Raw genomic sequence first — 20602 nt, 5'->3', positions numbered from 1 at the left:
AATGTGATAACGATAGAGCACACGTCGGTCTAATCTTACGTGCGCAAGTGCGCGTCACACGTCTTCGTCGCGGTTAGGATCGACGCCTACGTACTCACCGCGTTTCCCGTCCGCGCGTCTCACGGGACCGCCATGATGCACACGTACACGCAACTCGGTTGCTGGCTGTGCGTGCGCGCGCGTGCGTCTGGAAAGGTAAACAAGCGACGTCTCGTCGCGCCATCGTCGTCATCGTCGTCGCTGCCGCCGCCGCCGTCATCGTCGCCGCTGCGGATCACGGATCCGTCGCGTCAGCAGCCGGGAACGCTCAGACGGTGGACGACACCGAGCCGACGGACGACTCTCCCGAGATCGCGAGATCGGCCGGCCGGATCGTCCGCGATAAGATATGCGCCGTGGACGTCGCGCCGCGGCGATTGGTCGCGCGAGACGACGGCGATTAATCCGCTGCGGGTCATCAGTGAACCGCGTCGCGACGCGTCTCCGCCGTCGTCGCGAGGGTGAGATCCGACGAGACGGGAGCCGGGCGGTCGCGTAAGAAAGAAAGCTCGTAAAAAAAAAAAAAAAGTACAAAAACGGGGAACGAAAGAGCGCGCCGCCGCCTCGACGCCTCCACCGCCATGAGGCTGGAGGAGATGCCGTTGCGGCTGAGCTCCGACGAGCGGGACTTTGAAATGGACGACGACGAGACCGACTACCTGCTGCAACCGTCCGAGGACAGCATCAGGCAGCTGACGTCGAGGCGACGGCGCATCGTCAATTGCTCCAAGTACCTGAAGAGCTGCCTCTGCGGGTGAGTCTACCGGGTGTTTCGGAACGACGCGTTTTGCGCCAATGCCGTACGAACTCGCGTTTTCACGTTAAATCCTCGTAGTTTCATCTTATCGCTTTTATCTCTTTATCACTTAGATTATATGAGACCTTGAAAATTGTCTATGAATTTTCACCTTTCCAACTTCAGAATTGAAAAATATCTTTTTTATTCTTACAACTATAACATTTAGTAAGTCTTGCACATTGAGTAGATCGCGCAGTCGTGAGTAGGTATGTTTTGCTTATCTACGGTTACAATAATTATAATTCATTTTAATAATTTAGTTTATAATTTATTTTGAAAGTTTGGATATTGTTTGTCATGATTTTTCAATTGGTTTACAATAACTCTTTAAGAAATCACAATTATTTAATAAGTCTTTTACATTATACATATCACGCAGTCATGAACAAATATTTTTTGTCTATCCACGATTATGATCATTTATTTTAATCATTTAGTTTATATTAGAATTTATTTTAAAAATTAAGGGAGAGAGAGATAAATCGTGGGATAAATAGGAGCTTTTTAATTTAAATGAATACGGTTAAGCAGATTTGCATTTATAATGTAAAGTTCTTATAAAACACCGAACATGTGACAGCAGTTTGACAGTTCTCTGTCATAACATTTATACAACAGGCGCGAATGTGTATTTTCAGCCATCGTGCGAAAATTAAAAAAAAATAGAAAATCCTTCTAAATTATGTAAAAGCTATTAAAATTTTGAAACGTAATTGATTTAAGGAGGTAATTGAATTAAAGAGTGTAGAGTTCAAAAATATCAAGCGTTTTGTGATTACTTTTACGGTTTATTGTAAAATTTCTTCCAAAGTTCGAAAGGGCTCGTGTCCAAATTGAAATTGCAATCTAATAGTAGCACTGGTGATCGGCCGACCAAATCTGGTCTTACAAATATTGAAGATTGAGTCATCAGACTCGGAATAATTGAATTTTATGGATTTCAACTCCAATTACATAAAATTATTGTCACTAATTTTTATTCTGACTAAAATTTTTATTTTTCATTGTTAAATTGCTCATTTTTACTCAATACAAAAAAAAATACATTAAAATTTTTTAAAACTCAATTTAAAAATCGACAAAAATTGAGGTATCCGATTTGCAACAGGGGGTGGTCCGATTTGAAATCAGTGATTTCAAATCAGACCGGAAAAAGTGTTTTTATATTTTGCATTATAGTTCAACACAGGTGAGAGATACATCAAATTTTTAAGCAGAAATGAAGGGAATTAAATTATCTTTCCAATGGCATTTTAGTTTTACGCTCCTTACATATATAATTTATTTTAATAGTTTATATTACATAAAATATGTACAATAAAATACATATATATAATTATAAAAAATTATATATATAATTTTTTATAATTTATTATAATTTATTTGGAAAATTAGTAGAGACGCAGGGTTTTTTATGCCATGCGTTGAACTTTGCAAAATGAATACTTAATTCACGGCTTAGGTCGGAATAAATTTTAATTCATACATATATATATTTAATTAGTTTTTAACGTTTAAAATTAGACATTTTATTAATTAAGGAAGAAACTCACGTGAAATGTAAGAGAATTCGTTACTGAAATAATAATAATACATTCGCAAAGTTTAGAACGCTCTCTACAGCAGAGTTTAGTAATGTTTACGGCAGACCCAAGTTATCTCAATATTAGTGCGCGAACGGCGATCGTGTTGACTTGCCTAGCGTTCGAGGGTTTCTAACAAGAAATCAATATAATCGTCGAATTACAATTTACAGTCATTAGTGTTACATATTGTACGTGCTATCGTAAAATATTATATGTATATTGTTCCAGAAGCAATATCAAAGTTTATTTAAACTCAGAGCTTTTTTTGTTCGATGTTGTGTTTGTTCATCGAGAATAATGATTCTAACAAGTACTCATAGATTATCAACAGTGTGTTAAAATAACGCCGTATAAATAAAACGTCATGTGTGTATACAACATTACATACGAGGGTGTTAAACAGTTTCAAGATACGAATCAGTAGGAAAGAAACATATTTCTGACACATAAAGTGCGAAAGTCAAATGTATGACAGTACTAGAATATCATAAAAGTACACAGAAGACAAGATACGAACAGAACGCTCGTGGTGTACCAAAATGTTGCGAAAAAGCTGCAAAGGGAGAAAACGGTAATTATTTTTTGTCATACTTCGAATAATAGCAAATCAATATTCGGCAAAATATTATAGTAAAAATTCGTCGCAATAATTGATCGATTAAAAAATAATATTATTCAATAAAATGGCTCAACATATTAAAATATAAGATTACAAATAATTTTGGGCACAACGGGCCGCACTGGGTGGTGATTGTTGTTACAAATTTTGATTTGAAAATTTGTTGTTACACGTTTCAAATTTAACAATGGACTTTTGCGATTTCTATATAGTGATTTATAAAAATAAACTTAACAAACGTTTGGATCATATATTAAGCCACTTCAGTGTTGAAATGGAAAATTTCAATGTGCTGACTGTAACAAGAATTTGGAATGAATAGATGTATGGTAATGTTGTGTGCCAATTCGGCACAATTATTTGTGTACTTCCTATGATGCCTTTTAAAACAACATGGGTATTTTTGAAGGATACAGTCATGTAAATACGCAAGATATCTAAGATCTATCAGCATTCCAACTCATTTGGTTATGAATGATAATTCTAAGAAAATATTTATTGTAAAATTTTATAATTGTTTTCTTATTAAAATAAAATAAAATAATTTAATCTGTCATTATTGGACTTAATTAAACGAAAATTGTGTTATCTTATAAAGAATAATTAGAAAACTGAGAACTCAATAATGTTATTTAATTTAAGAGCGAACGTGAGCACAATATGTTGTACATACTTCTCCACTTTTATCTTCGCGATAAAAGTATCTTCTCCCGTCACTTTTCGTCGCGTTCAAACGCATACGTAAGAGAAGTAAAAATAAGACGCAAAGTAAGAAAAAAAAAAAAAACAAGACACGATAGAAGCCAGAACGAATGCGCGTTTGATCCGTGATATATGATGTATAACACAACAGGTGAACTGCGCGAACTGAACAAGTGATGCTTTATCTGTTTCTCTCTCATCGCTTATCGATTACAAGCCTCATAATTTATTTATGACATCTCCGACACACAAGACCAGTTGCCTCTCTGTTATTCGACTGAGAAAAAAAGAGAAAAGGATGTGAAGAGATTAACTGTTTTCAGTTAATTAACATCTAAGAATGCGCGATGTAGAAAGTTTTATAAGATATTTGTGTACTAGTTTCGTAAATCTCGATGGATCTCAATTTCGCGCGATGTCAATACGGTCAATCGAAAGCAATGCGTTACACACGCTCGAAATAGTCGATTCTGTTCGAACCTTGTTATATTGAGCGAGATATTCTGCGAACGTAGGACGATATTCAATGCCTCGGTACTGATAAAATAACAATCCCAAGCAGATCGTTTACATTTAATAAACGTTCAACCGATACGTCTTTATGACGCATAAAAACGTTTATTAAACATTTTTAACGTCTATTTAATGTTTATTGAATTGTCTCATATAAAAAAGGTATTTCAAACTAGTAAAAAAACCGTTAACAGTCGTTATGAGATCTTATAAAACGTTTTTATTACGTTTATTAAATAGTTTTAAAGAAGCATTGAAATTTGATACGTTTACTTTTTCAATTTAAAATTGCTTTTCAACGTTTATTAAACGTATTTTGAATTTAACTGTTTTACATGGGAATACCTTGACTATTATCCGTATACGTCTAAAAACAAGAAATTCTTGTTCATCGAGAAACAATTGTGACCTAATCAGCTATAAGCTTTTAAGAAAACACGAATTTGGTTTTTAATAGTTATTTATTTTTATTACTATTTAAAACTAATCTACAATATACTCTGTGTTTCCTATTTCTTGTTGTTTGCTTATTACCTTTGCACATTATTTTATCTGTGCACTTAACTGCGCATTATTTTATCGAAATTAGCTAGATAAGAGTTAATAAACTCCAAAAGAGACAAGAAACATGAGTGTCGATAATGTAATACGCGAAGTTAATAACGCAACAAGCAAGAAACAGAAAACAAAGAGCACATTACAGATTAGCATTGACATATATTGTTCCCGTTGCGTACAGCATCAAATTGAAGAAAATAACATCCTAAAAAATGTCGTTGCTAAACGTATTAGAAAAATTGGTGTTTTTCTTCACAGAAAGTTAATCGAGGCAATAATTCGGTTTTAACTTTTTTTTTAATATTTATTTTTTTTAATTTATTGGATAAATAAATCCATTTTTTTTCTAAAAAGAAATTTCTAAAAATTAGTAATTTTCGAATTTTTTATTATTTAAAGATGAAAATGTTCAATTAAAACAATAAAGAAAAAATTTGAATTCTTAATGCCAATCTGACATGTTTTATTGACCACGGAGCTTAATGACGTCATATTTTGTATGAGAGTAAATAGATTCAATGTCTGCATTCAGCGAATACAACGGTTGAATGAGCGCTAATTATTGCTTGTAATTGGACTAGACCTTTAGATTCATCATAAATCTGAAAAAATGCATCAATAGTAGCGAATGCTTAACCGTTCGCTGAACGCAACCATTAAGAAAAAAATTGAACTGTTAGAAATATTCATTATAGTAGTTTTAAATATTACACCAGGTATCTTTAGAATAAAAGAATTGAAAATGCTAATAAGAACCTACACAGGATAGTCGCTTGCATCTTCAGTGTAATTATACATAATGCTTATTAAATTCAATAAATTTATTTAATTCAATTTGTGTAGATTTCTTCGATTATTTTCTGTGTCCGAATAATTTTTTATGAAAATATTTGAGTGAAATTGAATGATGCTTCAAACCATTTCAATTACATAGCGGGAGTAACATACTTCAAGAGATTCTTGTGCGACAGATTATTGGTTCGGTGCTGTTGTATCGACCGGACGCGGCCAATCGCGAGGCGGACTCACTCTAAATCCGGACACTCGTTTCTCACAATGGATGCATCTAGCAAAAATCGTATGTTTCATGATCGCGAGATGATGTCACAATGGTCACAGTAGTGTAGATTCATTGATAAAAATTAATGATACGCTCATCGGTGTGTTTTTCCGCGTAACGCGAAAAAAAAGGTGTACGGCGTACTCGAGTGAGCCAGCTTTTCGAGTGAGCGTCATCTAATGTGGAGAAAGTAGCCCGAGAAATGGAGACACAGAGCAACGTTATAAGGATGTCCAAGGAGGACATCCCACTGATATCCAAACCACGAAATGACAGTTCTTGGTCGAGGTGACGTATTTCTTCGTCGCGATTAACTTAGACTTCATCAATTTCAAGACATTCTTTTAGTACGCGAGAGAATTCTCCCCTCCTCCGTTCCAATGAGAATTCTCCACTCGCTGTCGCGAGTCTTCGATCAGCTGTCCGACATAACAATAACCGTTTGACAGTAGGCTTCCATGTGCGAGTACAAGTCGACCCGATCAAGGCGTAGTACATGACTGCGCATTCGTTTATGTTTAAACCTTTTAAACGATTAATATACAATAAATTAATTTTGATTTTGGTTTAATTTTCTCTTTGACCTATATTTCAAACGTGCTTGTGAGGTGTTACTGCTCCTTTTCGTCACTCTATCTTTGTTATTTATTACACGTACAGCAACGATAGAATGACAAAAAAGAGTTAGTGTAACATCCCATACAGCACAGCATTGCAAAAACATTGCAAAATATTATTGCAATGTTCAGCATTGTGTATCAAATATATTTCTCATTTTACCATTGCTGCAGTATTGTAACAATATTTTACAAGATCTTTGTAAGTGCGTTCTGAGTAAGGACTATCATCTTTTTCTAGTTTAAAGTAGAAAATGATAAAGGGTAAATTAAACCAAGGTCAAAGTTAATATATGTTGATTAAAATGGATATAAAATTGAATGTCCTAGTAGCAATTTGCTGCAAGACTGCTGTAAATTTTGTAGAACTTGACAGGTTCTGTCAACAAGACATTATAATCTGCTTTCTCATTCTACTCAAATCTGAAAGATTCTACAGGCAGATTTTTGCAAAAAAATTGCACATATCTGCTATAAGAATTGCAGCACCCTTTCTCTCATGATCTATATGTACTTCTGATAAAAGAATCTTAGGTCAGTTTGTTGACTGCTGACAGACTGTTTACAGACTACACAGGAAGAATCTTTTTTAAAATAACTTGATTTAGGCAGCAAGTATTTGCAAACAGTTGTACAGTGTACAAATCTTGTATGCGAACAGAGTTGTATTGGGAATAATTATTTAATTCTATTCAATTCTCCTGCAATTGCACACAGATTCTGCTCTGTAGAAATAGCTACTAGGAAACTATTAATCTTTACATGGCAAACTAATGATGAATTATGATATATACTGTACACAATAGACTTGTAGACAATATTTTGACAAAAGAATAAAAATGCCTTTTTTTATCTTGTCAGTTTTTTTAACTTATGTATGATTACTTGCTAATGACATCACGACTTCAATATAGCTGTGGCGAATAGACAGAAGCCTTAGGTCAGAATTGTTTTCTGTAATTGCAGATGCTGCACTTGGATGTGGAGGAGATGCTGCAGAGAACGTGAATTGAGAGCTAGAGTTATCCATATTGGGCAGCCTATGCATGAAAAGTTTCCCACTAATGTTATAAGAAATCAAAAATACAATATTGTTACTTTTCTGCCTTTGGTATGTTCTCTACATAATTTTAGTATCTTTTCAGATCAAACGGCACGATATTCTTCTGACATTATTCCCTTTTTTGTTTTACAGGTCCTCTTTCAGCAGTTCAAATTCTTCTTGAATTTATACTTTCTGCTTATGGCTATATCTCAGTTTATACCAGATATAAGAATAGGATACTTATACACATATTGGGGGCCATTGTGCTTTGTTTTAACTGTGACAATTTTCCGCGAAGCCGTTGATGATTTTAGAAGATACAAGAGAGACAAGGAAGTCAATGCACAAAAATATTATAGACTAGTGAAAGGTTTTGATACGCCAGAATTAGTACCAAGTTCCAAATTACGCGTGGGCGACTTGGTAAGTTGTATTACAGTATCTCCAGTAGTAATTATTTTTATCATAACTTTTTACTCTCTTGCATAACAAAGTTTGGTATATAAGTTAAAGATTGCATTTTTCTCTCTGATAATTAGGTTATAGTAGAGAAGGTTATAGTAGAGAAAGGTCAGAGAGTACCAGCTGATTTAGTATTATTACGCACAACCGAGAAATCTGGTGCGTGTTTCGTGCGAACCGATCAGCTGGATGGAGAAACGGATTGGAAATTAAGATTAGCAGTGCCTGCAACGCAAAAATTGGAAAGCAATTCCCAGTTGTTTGATATTAAAGCCAGTTTATATGTCGAAAAACCTCAAAAAGATATACATAGCTTTATCGGCACCTTTTCGAGGGTAAGAAATTTAAATTTCTTTGGAGTTTAAAAAAAAACTTTGGTTTTCTTTAATTGTCCTTTATTTTCAGTATGATGGATATAGTAGTGAAGAAAGCTTGGGCGTGGACAATACATTATGGGCCAACACAGCTGTGGCATCTGGTTCCGCTCTTGGTATCGTCGTTTACACCGGTCAGGAAACACGATCTTTGATGAATCACTCGGAAATCCGATCAAAAGTTGGTTTGCTCGATCAAGAGATCAATCAGTTGACAAAGGTATTACGCGCGTAGAAATTATATCTGGATTGATGTGTGCATACATGTACATTTATACATTCTGATTATATTTGGACAGGTATTATTTTGCGCGGTAATAGGACTCGCGCTTGTAATGATGTGCTTGAAAGGATTCAATGGACCATGGTATCGTTATATGTTCCGTTTTGTGTTGCTATTCTCATACATTATACCGATCAGCTTGCGAGTAAATTTGGATATGGGCAAAGCATTTTACGCATGGTGCATACAAAGGGATAAAGATATTGCTGGTACGGTCGTGAGAACGACCACTATTCCGGAAGAACTTGGACGTATTTCGTATTTGCTGAGCGACAAGACTGGCACGTTAACACAAAATAAGATGGTGTTCAAAAAGTTACATCTGGGCACTATATCTTACGGCCAGGAGACTTTCGACGAGGTAACCTCTGTATTAAAGACTTACTATCCAATCGAAACGGAGCAATCACCAGTAAAAGCGGCGCCATCCGCCTACAGTGGAAAAGTCCGAAGATCCGAGAACACTCGAATTTACGATGCTGTACATGCTTTAGCCTTGTGTCACAACGTAACCCCGGTGTATGATGAAGTGAATAAATCCACGAATTTAGACTCGGTGAGCGTGCAAACAGTGGAAACCGGAGATACAGGCTCTATCCAGAGGTAATACTTTCTTAATCAATCGTGAAAAAACTAAGGTATTCTTAATACTACAATTGAAATGTTAATGTTTCAGTCAAACAGAGGCAGATCAACATTACTACCTGCCGGAACAGAAACGTAATTATCAAGCCTCGAGCCCGGACGAAGTGGCTCTAGTGAAATGGACGGAGGAAATAGGACTGGCTCTGGTTAAGCGGGACCTAACTTCAATGCAATTGAAAACTTTGAATGGTCAAATATTGAATTACACTATACTACAAATATTCCCTTTTACATCGGAAACTAAGCGAATGGGAATAATCGTGAGAGAGGAATCCAGCTCCGAGATTATATTCTATTTAAAAGGTGCCGACGTTGTGATGTCTGGCATTGTGCAATATAATGATTGGCTGGAAGAGGTGTGCGAAAACATGGCGCGTGAAGGTTTCAGAACGTTAGTCGTGGCAAAGAAAAATCTTACTGAAGATCAATACCTTGATTTTGAAGCCAGGTAACGTATTATTATTATAAAATATTACGATTTGTTAGAATAGATATATGACTAAATCATATTGTATATTTTATAGATACAACGCGGCGAGGATGAGCGTCAGCGATCGTGTATCCAGGGTCGCCGCGGTGGTGGAAAGTTTCGAGAGAGAAATGGAATTATTATGCGTGACTGGTGTTGAGGACAGGTTGCAAGACCGAGTGAGGCAAGACCGAGTGAGGCCTACCCTGGAACTTCTGAGGAACGCTGGAATCAAGATATGGATGTTAACTGGTGACAAATTGGAGACTGCGACTTGCATAGCAAAATCCTCGCGGCTCGTGTCGCGCACTCAAGGTCTTCATGTCTTTAAATCTGTCGTGACACGCACGGACGCCCATTTGGAACTGAATACATTTCGCAAAAAGCAAGATTGTGCCTTAGTTATCAGCGGTGATTCTTTAGAAGTGTGCCTGCAGTATTACGAGCAAGAGTTTCTAGAACTCGCTTGCGGCTCACCCGCTGTCGTTTGCTGCCGATGCTCTCCTACGCAGAAAGCCGAAGTTGTCAGTCTCATACAAAGACACACTGGCAAGAGAACAGCTGCCGTCGGCGATGGCGGTAACGATGTCTCTATGATACAAGCCGCAGACGCTGGTATTTAATGTTTTAAATAATTTGTGAATATCTCTAGATATTATTTGTTATATCTCTAGATATTGTTTATTATAGTTTAATTTTCTTATAGGAATTGGTCTTGAGGGTCTTGAGGGAAGACAAGCATCGCTAGCTGCTGATTTTTCAATTTCTCAGTTTAGTCATCTTGCTAATTTACTATTAGTCCACGGCAGAAGAAGTTATAAACGATCTGCTGCATTGAGTCAATTCGTTATACACCGTGGTCTGATAATCTCAACTATGCAGGCTGTGTTCTCTGCAGTCTTTTATTTATCTTCAGTTGCCTTATATCAAGGTTTTCTTATGGTAGGGTAAGTAACTCAAGTATATACTTGTGAAAATTAAATTTAAAGCTTGGTATAAATTTTGATAATTATAAAAATTTCTTATACACCTTCATGCACTAAAGTTTATTATATATGTGAAAATTTTTAGGTACGCTACAATATATACAATGTTTCCTGTATTTTCATTGGTATTAGACAAGGATGTATCAGGAAAGATAGCGCTCACTTATCCGGAACTTTATAAAGAACTTAGTAAAGGCCGTTCGTTGTCATATAAAACATTTTTTATGTGGGTTTTAATAAGTATATATCAAGGTACGTATTAGTTTTCATTAAATCTAAATATATCTAAATATCTAGATAATATAAATATAGTCCAATATATTAGAAAGGAAAAAAAAAGATTTATCCTTTGCGTCATAATATTCCAGGAGGAGTGATTATGTATGGCGCGCTTATAATGTTCGAGGATGAATTCATTCATATAGTGGCCATAAGTTTTTCAGCGCTAGTTTTGACAGAATTAATAATGGTCGCTTTAACAATTAGGACCTGGCATCACATAATGATGCTTGCAGAAATCTTCTCTCTAGCGCTCTACTTATTATCGTTGGTCGTCCTAAAGGATTACTTCGGTAAATTACAGCATTCAGCAATAAGAAATAAATTGGTATTAATAATTAAGTATAAATTATTAATATAAAATTTTTGTTATTTTAATATAGATGCTGAATTTATTAAAACAACAGACTTCTTGTGGAAGGTATTGGTGATAACGTTGGTCTCGTGTATGCCGCTATACATCCTAAAATTTTTGCGGAAGAAATTTTCGCCTCCTAGCTATACTAAATTATCTTAAAATCTTATGCGGAAATTAATTCATCCGCGTATAGATGACAAGGGAGGATAAGACATCAAACATCGTAACATATTAAGAACACGAAGAAAAGCTGTATAAAAATTTCGTTTTCTTCTACAATATCCCTAATCCAATCCAATATAATTTTTTAATGAAATAAGAAAGATTGTATGCATCGTTTTTTATAATATCCAACTATTTTTGTAACAATCGATTTTCCATGACATTAATCCCAAAGAGGAGTAATGTAACAGGAAATATCACAAAAGAATGAAAACCGGCATTGTTTAAAAACAAATTTCTTGTATTATATCTGCACATACTCTGACTTCAAGAAAAAATGGATTGGATTAAATTTGTTATAAGTAAATAACTTCATGACTCCGCATAATGTTAATTCTTCCTGCAAGCTTATCTACTACGCATCTTGGCTTTAGGTAAAATACATGACTTTTTTATATTTCATTTTCTTTATATTCTTTTGTTTATTTGTATATTAATTTATTTCTGGATGCATTGCCAAAGGTCGCATCTTCCATTTCGGTGTGTTCATACGCACACATATTACAACATTTATATATTCGCTCTATGTCTATGTCATTCATTTTTGAAATATTAATTAGATATGTTCTCTAACCGCAAGCACAACAGTATTTCTCATGTATCTAAATCTTTGCATATCCGCATGGATCGATATAAATAATCTTAATTTTAATGATAACTAAATGCATTTGACTTAAAAATGGCTAGAAACAGTTCGATTAAGGTAGAACTTGAGTATCAGAGATAAAACTGTGATTTTTGCCAACTAAACTCTAAACCGGCATTTTTTGCACCGATGTTATAATACTGATGGTATAAGAAGCATTATTCTCCAAAACTACTTAAAAACGGTTTTTTTTTTTTTTAATTTGATCTTTTAAAATATTTCTATACAAAAGGCATATTTTTTGTTATCATTTATATATTCCCAGCACACAAATAAATAATAATGCTAGATTACATAATGTTTTATATTCATGTACATATTGCAAGCATGTAGAACATAACGTGTAATCGTTGTTATCTCTAATGTAAAACGTACCGCAAGTAATATAGTTATTCCTAGAGGATTATTTGCTATGTAACGCGTTTATAATTAATTTATTCGCAAATAAAATAATATATTCCTTTTCCTGATATCTGCATTGTTTATACAATATTTACATACCAATTTTATTGAGGTGTCTTATTGAGCTTATATGTAAAGATCACATTTTGTTATGAAAATATTCATCGGATAATTACATTAAGTTTAGCAACTGTCGTTTTACTTATTTGATCATGAATTTTATTGACTTCCCTCTTAGTCAATGTGCGTTCCATGTGTCTATACACTATGTTGTAGCAATGAGATGTTTTTTTAGTTTTTGGATGGGTGAATTCGTCTTTCAATGAAATCTGCTCAATAGTATCACCACCTATTTCTCTAACTATATCGTAGAAGTCGTAAGAAGAATAACTTCCATCTTCTGGCAACCAGAAACTTAAGTCATTGGTGCAAGATGGATATACACTGACGGGCTAAAAAGTTATATTTGTCATATAAATTTCATGTAATTAAAAATGTAAAAAAAATGATAAAACGTACAACATTAGAAATAATTCTTGAACTATCTCACCTTGTATTGGATACGCGCATTAAAATCGTCTACTTTGAATTGATGTAGAAAACCTGCATCGTTGCTCCAGAATAATCTTATATCTGGAATATTATACAGGCGCATGGCCAGACGTTCCAAGCCGAGTCCGAACGCCCATCCGATTCGATCCACGGCACCGGAGATTCGATCCACGGCACCGGATTTCTGTACAATTTCTTGGCGCATAATACCGCAGCCTACTATTTCAAGCCAATTGTCGTTGTACAATATTTCTAGCTCCCACGACGGATGAGTGAATGGAAAGTATTGCTCAACCCATCGGCATTGCACATCTATTAAGAAGAATTACACATATTTAAATTGATTTTATATAATTTTATTGAAAAAAATGCAAGTACAATAAATTAGTATTGTTTGAAAATGAGATTAATGTGTTCTTATTGCAAATAATAAATAATAATATAAAACAAAAGCAATACCTTTCCCAAAAATAGCTTGTGCTAAACTAATCAGGGTACTTTTCAGTTCCTGCTCCATCACTTTTACCGCTTCTAAACTATGACAAGCCTGTTTCTCGACACTCTCGGTTCCTCTGTGCTCGAACAACTTCAGACTTTCAGAATCGTTCACATTGTGAAATATTTCTTGCGACGTACGCAATCTGACCGCGTCAACTTGGTGAAAGATCGGATAGTGCGTACTATCAATCTCGTCACGTCGGTACACATCCCCAATAACAAGAAAATTATTCAAACCCATCGAGATCAATTCTGCTTGATGCGCGGTATTCTGCTTGATGCGCGGTAGTGTGCGCTCTGAGCAACGTATCTTGATTTACAAAATAACAATCAGTTTTCTTTCTACTTGGGTGATCCTTCGGTACTAAAAGGGAATCAAAGTTTTGTGCAACCGTGACTATTGGACATATATTATCGTAGATACTGAATGACGGGGTTCCGCTTTTACTGCGGAACTGTCCATAAAAGTAATTGACGATGCGTTGACGTAAAAGCGAGAGCGGATGGTATTGCTGAATATGCAGATTTCTTCCCAATTTAGCAATAATGCTCGGCGTGATGTTCGTCCAGTCGTCTGTTACATATTTCTGACCCTGGAGCACCAGCTCGTTGCTCTTATTAACATTGGTGGCCACTGAGACTGTCCTATTGACTGTTTTCACATTGTTTTTTAGCGTCTGCTTGCAGAAGCGACATGTAATATACCTGTAAAAATATAGTTATACTATAAGCAAGGATTAACAACTTTTGAGAGATGAATAAAATATGCTCTGTATATTGCATACCACATTTTTAAATTTTAATTAAATTTCCCTTATTTATAAACGTGTGTGAAGATTGGTTCACCTTGATCTTGAAATTGCATCAATATAAATCTTCATGTATGTGCATAAACTATAAAAAAATAAATAATTATTTTTTTTACACACACACACACACATACTTATTTATTTATTTATTTATTTATTTATTTATACAGAATTAGTAACTAAATAATAAAGAAATTAATAATATTCAACTTGACTTAGATTTAATTTTTAATGAATTAATTTTTTTAACTCTTTAATTAGTTATTTTTATTTTAAAACACATAAACTTTAACTTATTAACTTTTGTTTATATTCAAAATTTATAAAATATAAAAAAAATATCTTCCCATATAAGAAACAATATTTCTTTGTTATTTTATCTTAATTTACAAATAAAATATTATATTTTTTATTTAATTTCATATTCATACTATAATTAATTTTATTATTTAGAATAAATTTAATCCAATATTTAAAAAAAAAACAGTCTCATTTGATATAAATGTAATGCTTTCAAAATTAATTTTTAATTTCAGCTAATTTAATCCCAACGCAACTTAAATTAGTTTTTTCTCCATGTAACTTTTAACATAACAAAATTAATTTTATATAAGCTAATACAACACACTTTAACTAGTTAAAAAGAATTTAGTTACAAAGCGTATCTCCAAATCTGAATTTATGTTTACATTAAATAGAATTATTTTGAAATGTATTAAAACGTAGAAAGATTAAACTGTGCAATGTTTGTTTATTATTCGTTTAAAAATGAGTTATTTTTAACTCATGAAAATTACCAAAATATATCTCTAAAAAAATTGGACATATAAATACGCGGAGGTTATGTAACAAAGTGTCAATTTTATATCGAAATAACATGACACCGAATAATTTATAATAAATAAAAGTAACGTCATTTATGCTGATATTTAAGGTCTACTATTACGATAAATTACGCACTGTTTATACACATATGATGAGTATGATAACCAGTCTTCACAAGAGCCAAGAACCGGCGCCATCAAACACTACAATACCTAACCTCTTCTCTACATAACGATGTACCACGACAGAGTTGGATGTAGCTAGACATAGCTGGATGTAGCTCTGTTTGAATTGTACTGAATCTATAGTTTTTATCATTATAAATAATGAATCCTAGTCGAGATTTAATTCTGAGCCTCTATCGGAATTTAATCCGTGAAAGTAAAAAATGGAGTTCGTACAACTACAGGTAATATAATACCATTGCAAAATGATCTTGAAACACTTAAGAGTGAATTGTCTATTTTTCCTATATACATTATTTTTTTAATATTACTCAGATTCCGTTTTCAAGAATTCTTACGATATCAATTTTATTGATATAATTTTTTTGTAGATACTTTGATATTTAGAAATGTAATGTTCTTTTTATTTTACAAATAGTTATAATCCGAATGATCTGAGCATCTTATAGTTGTTCTCATGTGCTCATTATATGTGATAGCAAGTGTTAAAAAAAAAGTAATCGTTTGGTACTTTTCAGAATGTACGCTCTGCGGAAAATACGACACGAATTCAAAGAGAACAAAGCATTAGAAGATAAAGATAAGGTTAGGCAATGTTACATAGAAGGACAAGAAATGTTGGCGATGATCAAGAAGCAGGTCGTACTGGGCGATCTCTACGGCACTAGGCCCTTAGTGATTGAAATCAAAGGCAAACTACACAATACAGTAAAATAGAATCCAATTGCAGTTTATTTTTAATTTAATATTCCGTTCTCCATGCTTTTATTTACTGTTTACTTTCAATGTTATGATAAAAATTCAAGTATTAAGGAGATAGAATTATCATGGATGTATATTTTTGGAGGACAAAAATTGAAACTGTATTGGATTATTTCTTCATATATAGATACAAAAAAAATTCAATGGTCCCTGCAACAAAGATATTTCATTCACATCATAAAATCTTGAAGTATTTTTGTATTTATATATGTTTGTACATATGATTATTATAGACAACTTAAATACTTTTTAAATTGTTAAAAAATAAAATTTTGTTAATACTGTAACATTTTGTAGATTTGTATATTAATTCCTATATAAGATTAATAATTTTACATTGACATCAAAGTTACAAATAATTAATGAAACAAATACAAATTAAATGGATAGAAAAACAGAAAACATTAATTACATTATTTGATGTCATCAAAATTGCAAGTAATGTTGCTCTTCATCACTATAGAATATAGATAATTTTTCGATATTTTATTGGTTAAGAATTGAACTTTCTATGGTTTTAATTTACAGATATACAATTTTGGACATCATAAAACTGCTCAAAACTATTCTATCGTAATCTATCTGATTATTATATTTTCGTGATTCTTTGTCGATTTTGGGATTTAAAAAAAAATGTCGATAATTCGTAAACAATGCTGATTATAAACTATAAAAATATAAAAAGTGAATTTACCAACTGCCAGTAATTTAGAAATTTTAATTATCTGTATCAATTATATATTGATAAAAATTTTCTAGTTCTTCCAAAACAAGAAAATATCAGTATCATGGTGAATTCGGCCTGATTTGGTCACTCGCACTGCTCTAGATTAAATTATATGTTAAAGGCTATTATATAAATTATCTAAATGCAATAGCACAATATAATCAACTTTAACTGTAATGAGTAGTATATTCTGTTAAATGATGTGACAATATCAATATTGAATATTCAATCGTTTAAAATATTTTATCTGTTTTTACATTTAACTTTGTGTATAGTATAGTAGCTATTTAATATGCACTACTTAATCTGATTTAATGCAAGTGACCGAATTCGCAAACAAGAGACTTAATATAACTTAAGTTATAATAATTAATTTTGAAAATCGGTATTTCAAGAAATTTTTTTCAATGTTTACTATTAAAAATTCGAATCGAGAAAAATTAAAATTTCGAAGATTGACAAAGTATCAGCAGAATATAATCAAGTAAGATCATAAAGTAAAAATTGTTATTATAAGAATTATAATTTTAAGTCTGTTAATTTGATTTTAAAAATTTAAACTTTATAAAATCTGTAAAATATCAGGGAAATTCAACCGAATGAAAGGTAGTTTAAGGTAGTTTAATAACTCAAAGTATTCCAATAAACGGAAATGGATTGAAAATTTGTAATTCATTTGAATATGTTTTGGATTAAAATACAGCATTAAAATACGGTCATTTAAATACAGTCATCCTACGTCATGGATTAAAATGGATTGGATGACTCGCGAAAACTCCTTTTAGATTGAAAAAAATAAAAATTATAACTTTATTTCAATCTCACTTCATGGATTAAAATGATTTCAAGGAATTCTTAAACTTTAATTGGATAGAAATGAAATCATGTGATCATTGACAAATCCAAATTCTTGACTCTTTTAGTGCATTTCTATCCATTTTAAATATTTTGAATCCATTTCCGTTTGTTGGAATTCTATTTTTAGAAGCTCTCCATCTTTATTAATTATTACTGTTTTTTATTTATATGTATATATTAATTATTACAAACCAGAGTTGTGCAGTATATTTCAAGATTACGTCTAAATTGATTATTTACATATTATTTATATTATATTTACATTATTTATACGAATCTTTTTCATGTTGACAATACAGAGGTAATGTAAATTATTATAAATTGGATAATATAGATAATACAGAGAAAAATTAAAGTAATAAAATTATAAAACAGAATATAATTTTCACTGTTTCTGATGAAATCTGAATTTCTTTGCTCCGTTACTGTTTACGTAAATAACACATAAAACAGTTTATATTGTGTTACATTATATTGTGTACGTACACAATATAAACTATGTTTTATGTGTCACTTTAGACAAATATTCTATAGAGCATATAGAAAATTCAGATTTCATCAAAAAACAGTGAAAATTATATTCTGTCTTTATTTTCAACATTACGTATTATTATCAAAAGGTTTTACGTGAAAACACTCAACCTTGTTATAAACAACAAAATTAATATCTGCCAATCTTGGACAAATAGTGCAAAGAATATAAAGGTGGAGAGAGACAGACAGGGCAGACAGAAGTAGACCAGGTGATCAGCTGTTTCAAGATGACAGCTGATTCTGTGCGCGGTGCGTAGCGCAGCGCGGTTCGCGGTGGGATGATTACGAGGTATATTGCGTTTTGATAAGGAGAGATAAGCCGAAAAAATGGCCACGAGGAACTTAACCGAGCCCTTCGTTTTAATGCGAAACAATGCTCTGCAGAGTAGGCATATTTACGCCGAACAGGTATGTACACTTAACCTATTCCAACATAAAATTGCTTTCTGTCTTTATTCTATAATACTCATGCGTGCTCTTTCAGCATCTTACCGATCGTGTGGCCCTGGTGGAATCGGATTCCGGTGCATCCGACAATGTCGAATTGAAGGGGATGAACGTGGATAGTGGTGCACCTCCCTCCTGGGCAGATGCCTTAGAAGAGACGCAGTACATCTTGAGCAGATTGCGAGTAAAGATAGAGAGTCTGATCGAGCTGCACTCTAAGCAGCTGACCAGACCCACCCTGGATGATACATCTCAGGTTTGCAACTTCTTCTTATACTGTAATTCGATTCTTAAATAAGTTGCATTCAAAGGAACTGTTTCCACTGCTTGTCTTGCGAAAGAAGAATGTATCAATCAAGTGAAATTTTTGTATTTCATATTGTAATGGAGCTCTTTATCATTTTAAATACATTTTATTTTGCTCAGGAGGAAAGGCAAATGGAGCAATTGACACGAGAGATTGGACGTGCATTCTCCAGTGGCTATAGACAAGTACAAACCATCAAGTCAGCTGGAAGGCATGAAACTAAGCCTACAGAACGTCGGCTGGCTGCCAGCGCAGTAATCGCCCTTTCAACTGCCTTACAGGAGTTAGGTCTTCAATATAGATCTGCGCAGAATCATTATCTAACACGTATGTATTTGTGCAATTTAATATAAATAAGTAACTATTAATGTCTTTAATAAACTATAGAATTATTTGCATTACATTCGATAAATCTTTGCAGAGGTGAAATCAAGAGAAGAGAGGAATAACCAGTTCTTTGCAGAGGACCAGTCTCTTTTAGATAATGTAGCGACCGATTCCTGGTTGACCGAATCAAATGAGGCATCTAGTGATTACTGGCCAAAAACTGAGCAGAGACAGGACTCGGTTTTATTGCAATTGGAAGAACCTGAAGATAGAATGAAATTAGCAATGGAAAGGGAGGAACAGATTGGCAGTATAGTTCAAAGCATAGCAGATTTAAAATATATTTTCAAGGTAAATTATTATGAATAGTTAATAATAATACATAATTATAACAAATATATACAAACTCGCGTAATAATTATATAGCATGGTAAGTATGTATAAACCTTTGATTTAGTCAATTTGAATATATTGTTTTGATTTTTTTCAAAAGCAAGTTTTTGATTTTGACAAAAGCAACAAGATAATAAAATTATGTATATAAATCTGAATTTTTATTGTGCGCAGGATCTTGCAGTAATGGTAGAGGATCAAGGTACTATTTTGGATCGAATTGATTATAACATTGAGCAAACACAAGTACAAGTACAAGAGGGTTACAAACAATTAAAAAAAGCCGACTCTTATCAGAAGGCCAATAAAAAATTATATTGCATTGTGATTCTCGCAGCTGCTATTATATTCCTTAGCTTCTTGTTCGTCATATTTAAAACGTAGAATCAATTTTAGAATAAAATTAATGTAAAAATATACTTGTTGGTATTTATCGTGTTCCATAAAATGAAATACATCTTTACAGAGAGTTCATTGTATATAATGATGGAAAACTATTTTTTAAAATAGTACGTGCAATTTTTCTCACGTGTTATAAAAAAAAAAAAAAAACAGTATATTCCTAAGATTGTGACAAATCTGTTCGGTCCATCTGTCATGGATTAATATGTTAGAAATAATAAACTATGAATGTATTAATCTTTTTAATCAACGATAATCTTGCTGTGTAAAAATTAGTTTTAAAGCAATCCCTTACAATAACCTCGTAATACT

General features: G+C 33.1%; 4 protein-coding genes across 5 annotated transcripts; 3 read left to right on the top strand and 1 right to left on the bottom strand.

Moving 5' to 3' along the window:
• Positions 1-483: 483 nt before the first annotated feature.
• LOC105199984 (probable phospholipid-transporting ATPase IIB) lies at positions 484-11678 on the top strand. 2 transcript variants are annotated; one of them, XM_039449323.1, is made up of 12 exons: positions 484-793; positions 7460-7604; positions 7689-7961; positions 8093-8335; positions 8406-8594; positions 8674-9260; positions 9334-9750; positions 9827-10386; positions 10478-10718; positions 10843-11009; positions 11126-11329; positions 11420-11678. In XM_039449323.1, the coding sequence occupies exons 1-12, from the start codon at positions 621-623 to the stop codon at positions 11551-11553; spliced, it is 3333 nt and encodes a 1110-aa protein (XP_039305257.1). In that variant the 5' UTR covers positions 484-620; the 3' UTR covers positions 11554-11678. The 2 variants fall into 2 exon arrangements, with proteins under 2 accessions (XP_039305257.1, XP_039305258.1); XM_039449324.1 differs by lacking the exon at positions 484-793 and adding an exon at positions 5892-6164.
• A 73-nt stretch (positions 11679-11751) lies between these two features.
• LOC105199985 (probable phenylalanine--tRNA ligase, mitochondrial) lies at positions 11752-15594 on the bottom strand. The gene is given in 6 exon segments (XM_011167325.3): positions 11752-13116; positions 13215-13528; positions 13676-14000; positions 14002-14419; positions 14500-14608; positions 15484-15594. Coding segments are annotated over 5 exon segments (1353 nt in total). The 5' UTR covers positions 14505-14608; positions 15484-15594; the 3' UTR covers positions 11752-12825.
• On the top strand, positions 15519-16565 carry LOC105199986 (LYR motif-containing protein 4B). Its single transcript, XM_011167327.3, has 2 exons — positions 15519-15757; positions 16052-16565. Exons 1-2 carry the CDS (start codon positions 15675-15677, stop codon positions 16248-16250), a joined length of 282 nt encoding a protein of 93 aa, XP_011165629.1. The 5' UTR covers positions 15519-15674; the 3' UTR covers positions 16251-16565.
• Positions 16566-18513: 1948 nt separating this feature from the next.
• Positions 18514-20440, top strand: LOC105199983 (syntaxin-16). Its single transcript, XM_011167323.3, has 5 exons — positions 18514-18822; positions 18899-19117; positions 19288-19495; positions 19590-19846; positions 20063-20440. The coding sequence occupies exons 1-5, from the start codon at positions 18742-18744 to the stop codon at positions 20270-20272; spliced, it is 975 nt and encodes a 324-aa protein (XP_011165625.1). The 5' UTR covers positions 18514-18741; the 3' UTR covers positions 20273-20440.
• The last annotated feature ends 162 nt before the right edge of the window (positions 20441-20602 follow it).

Source organism: Solenopsis invicta, chromosome 5 (assembly GCF_016802725.1).
Source record: "Solenopsis invicta isolate M01_SB chromosome 5, UNIL_Sinv_3.0, whole genome shotgun sequence".
NCBI classification, from domain to species: Eukaryota; Metazoa; Arthropoda; class Insecta; order Hymenoptera; family Formicidae; genus Solenopsis; species Solenopsis invicta.
Note: the sequence above shows the minus strand (reverse complement) of the source record. Positions and strands in the feature narration are given on the sequence as shown.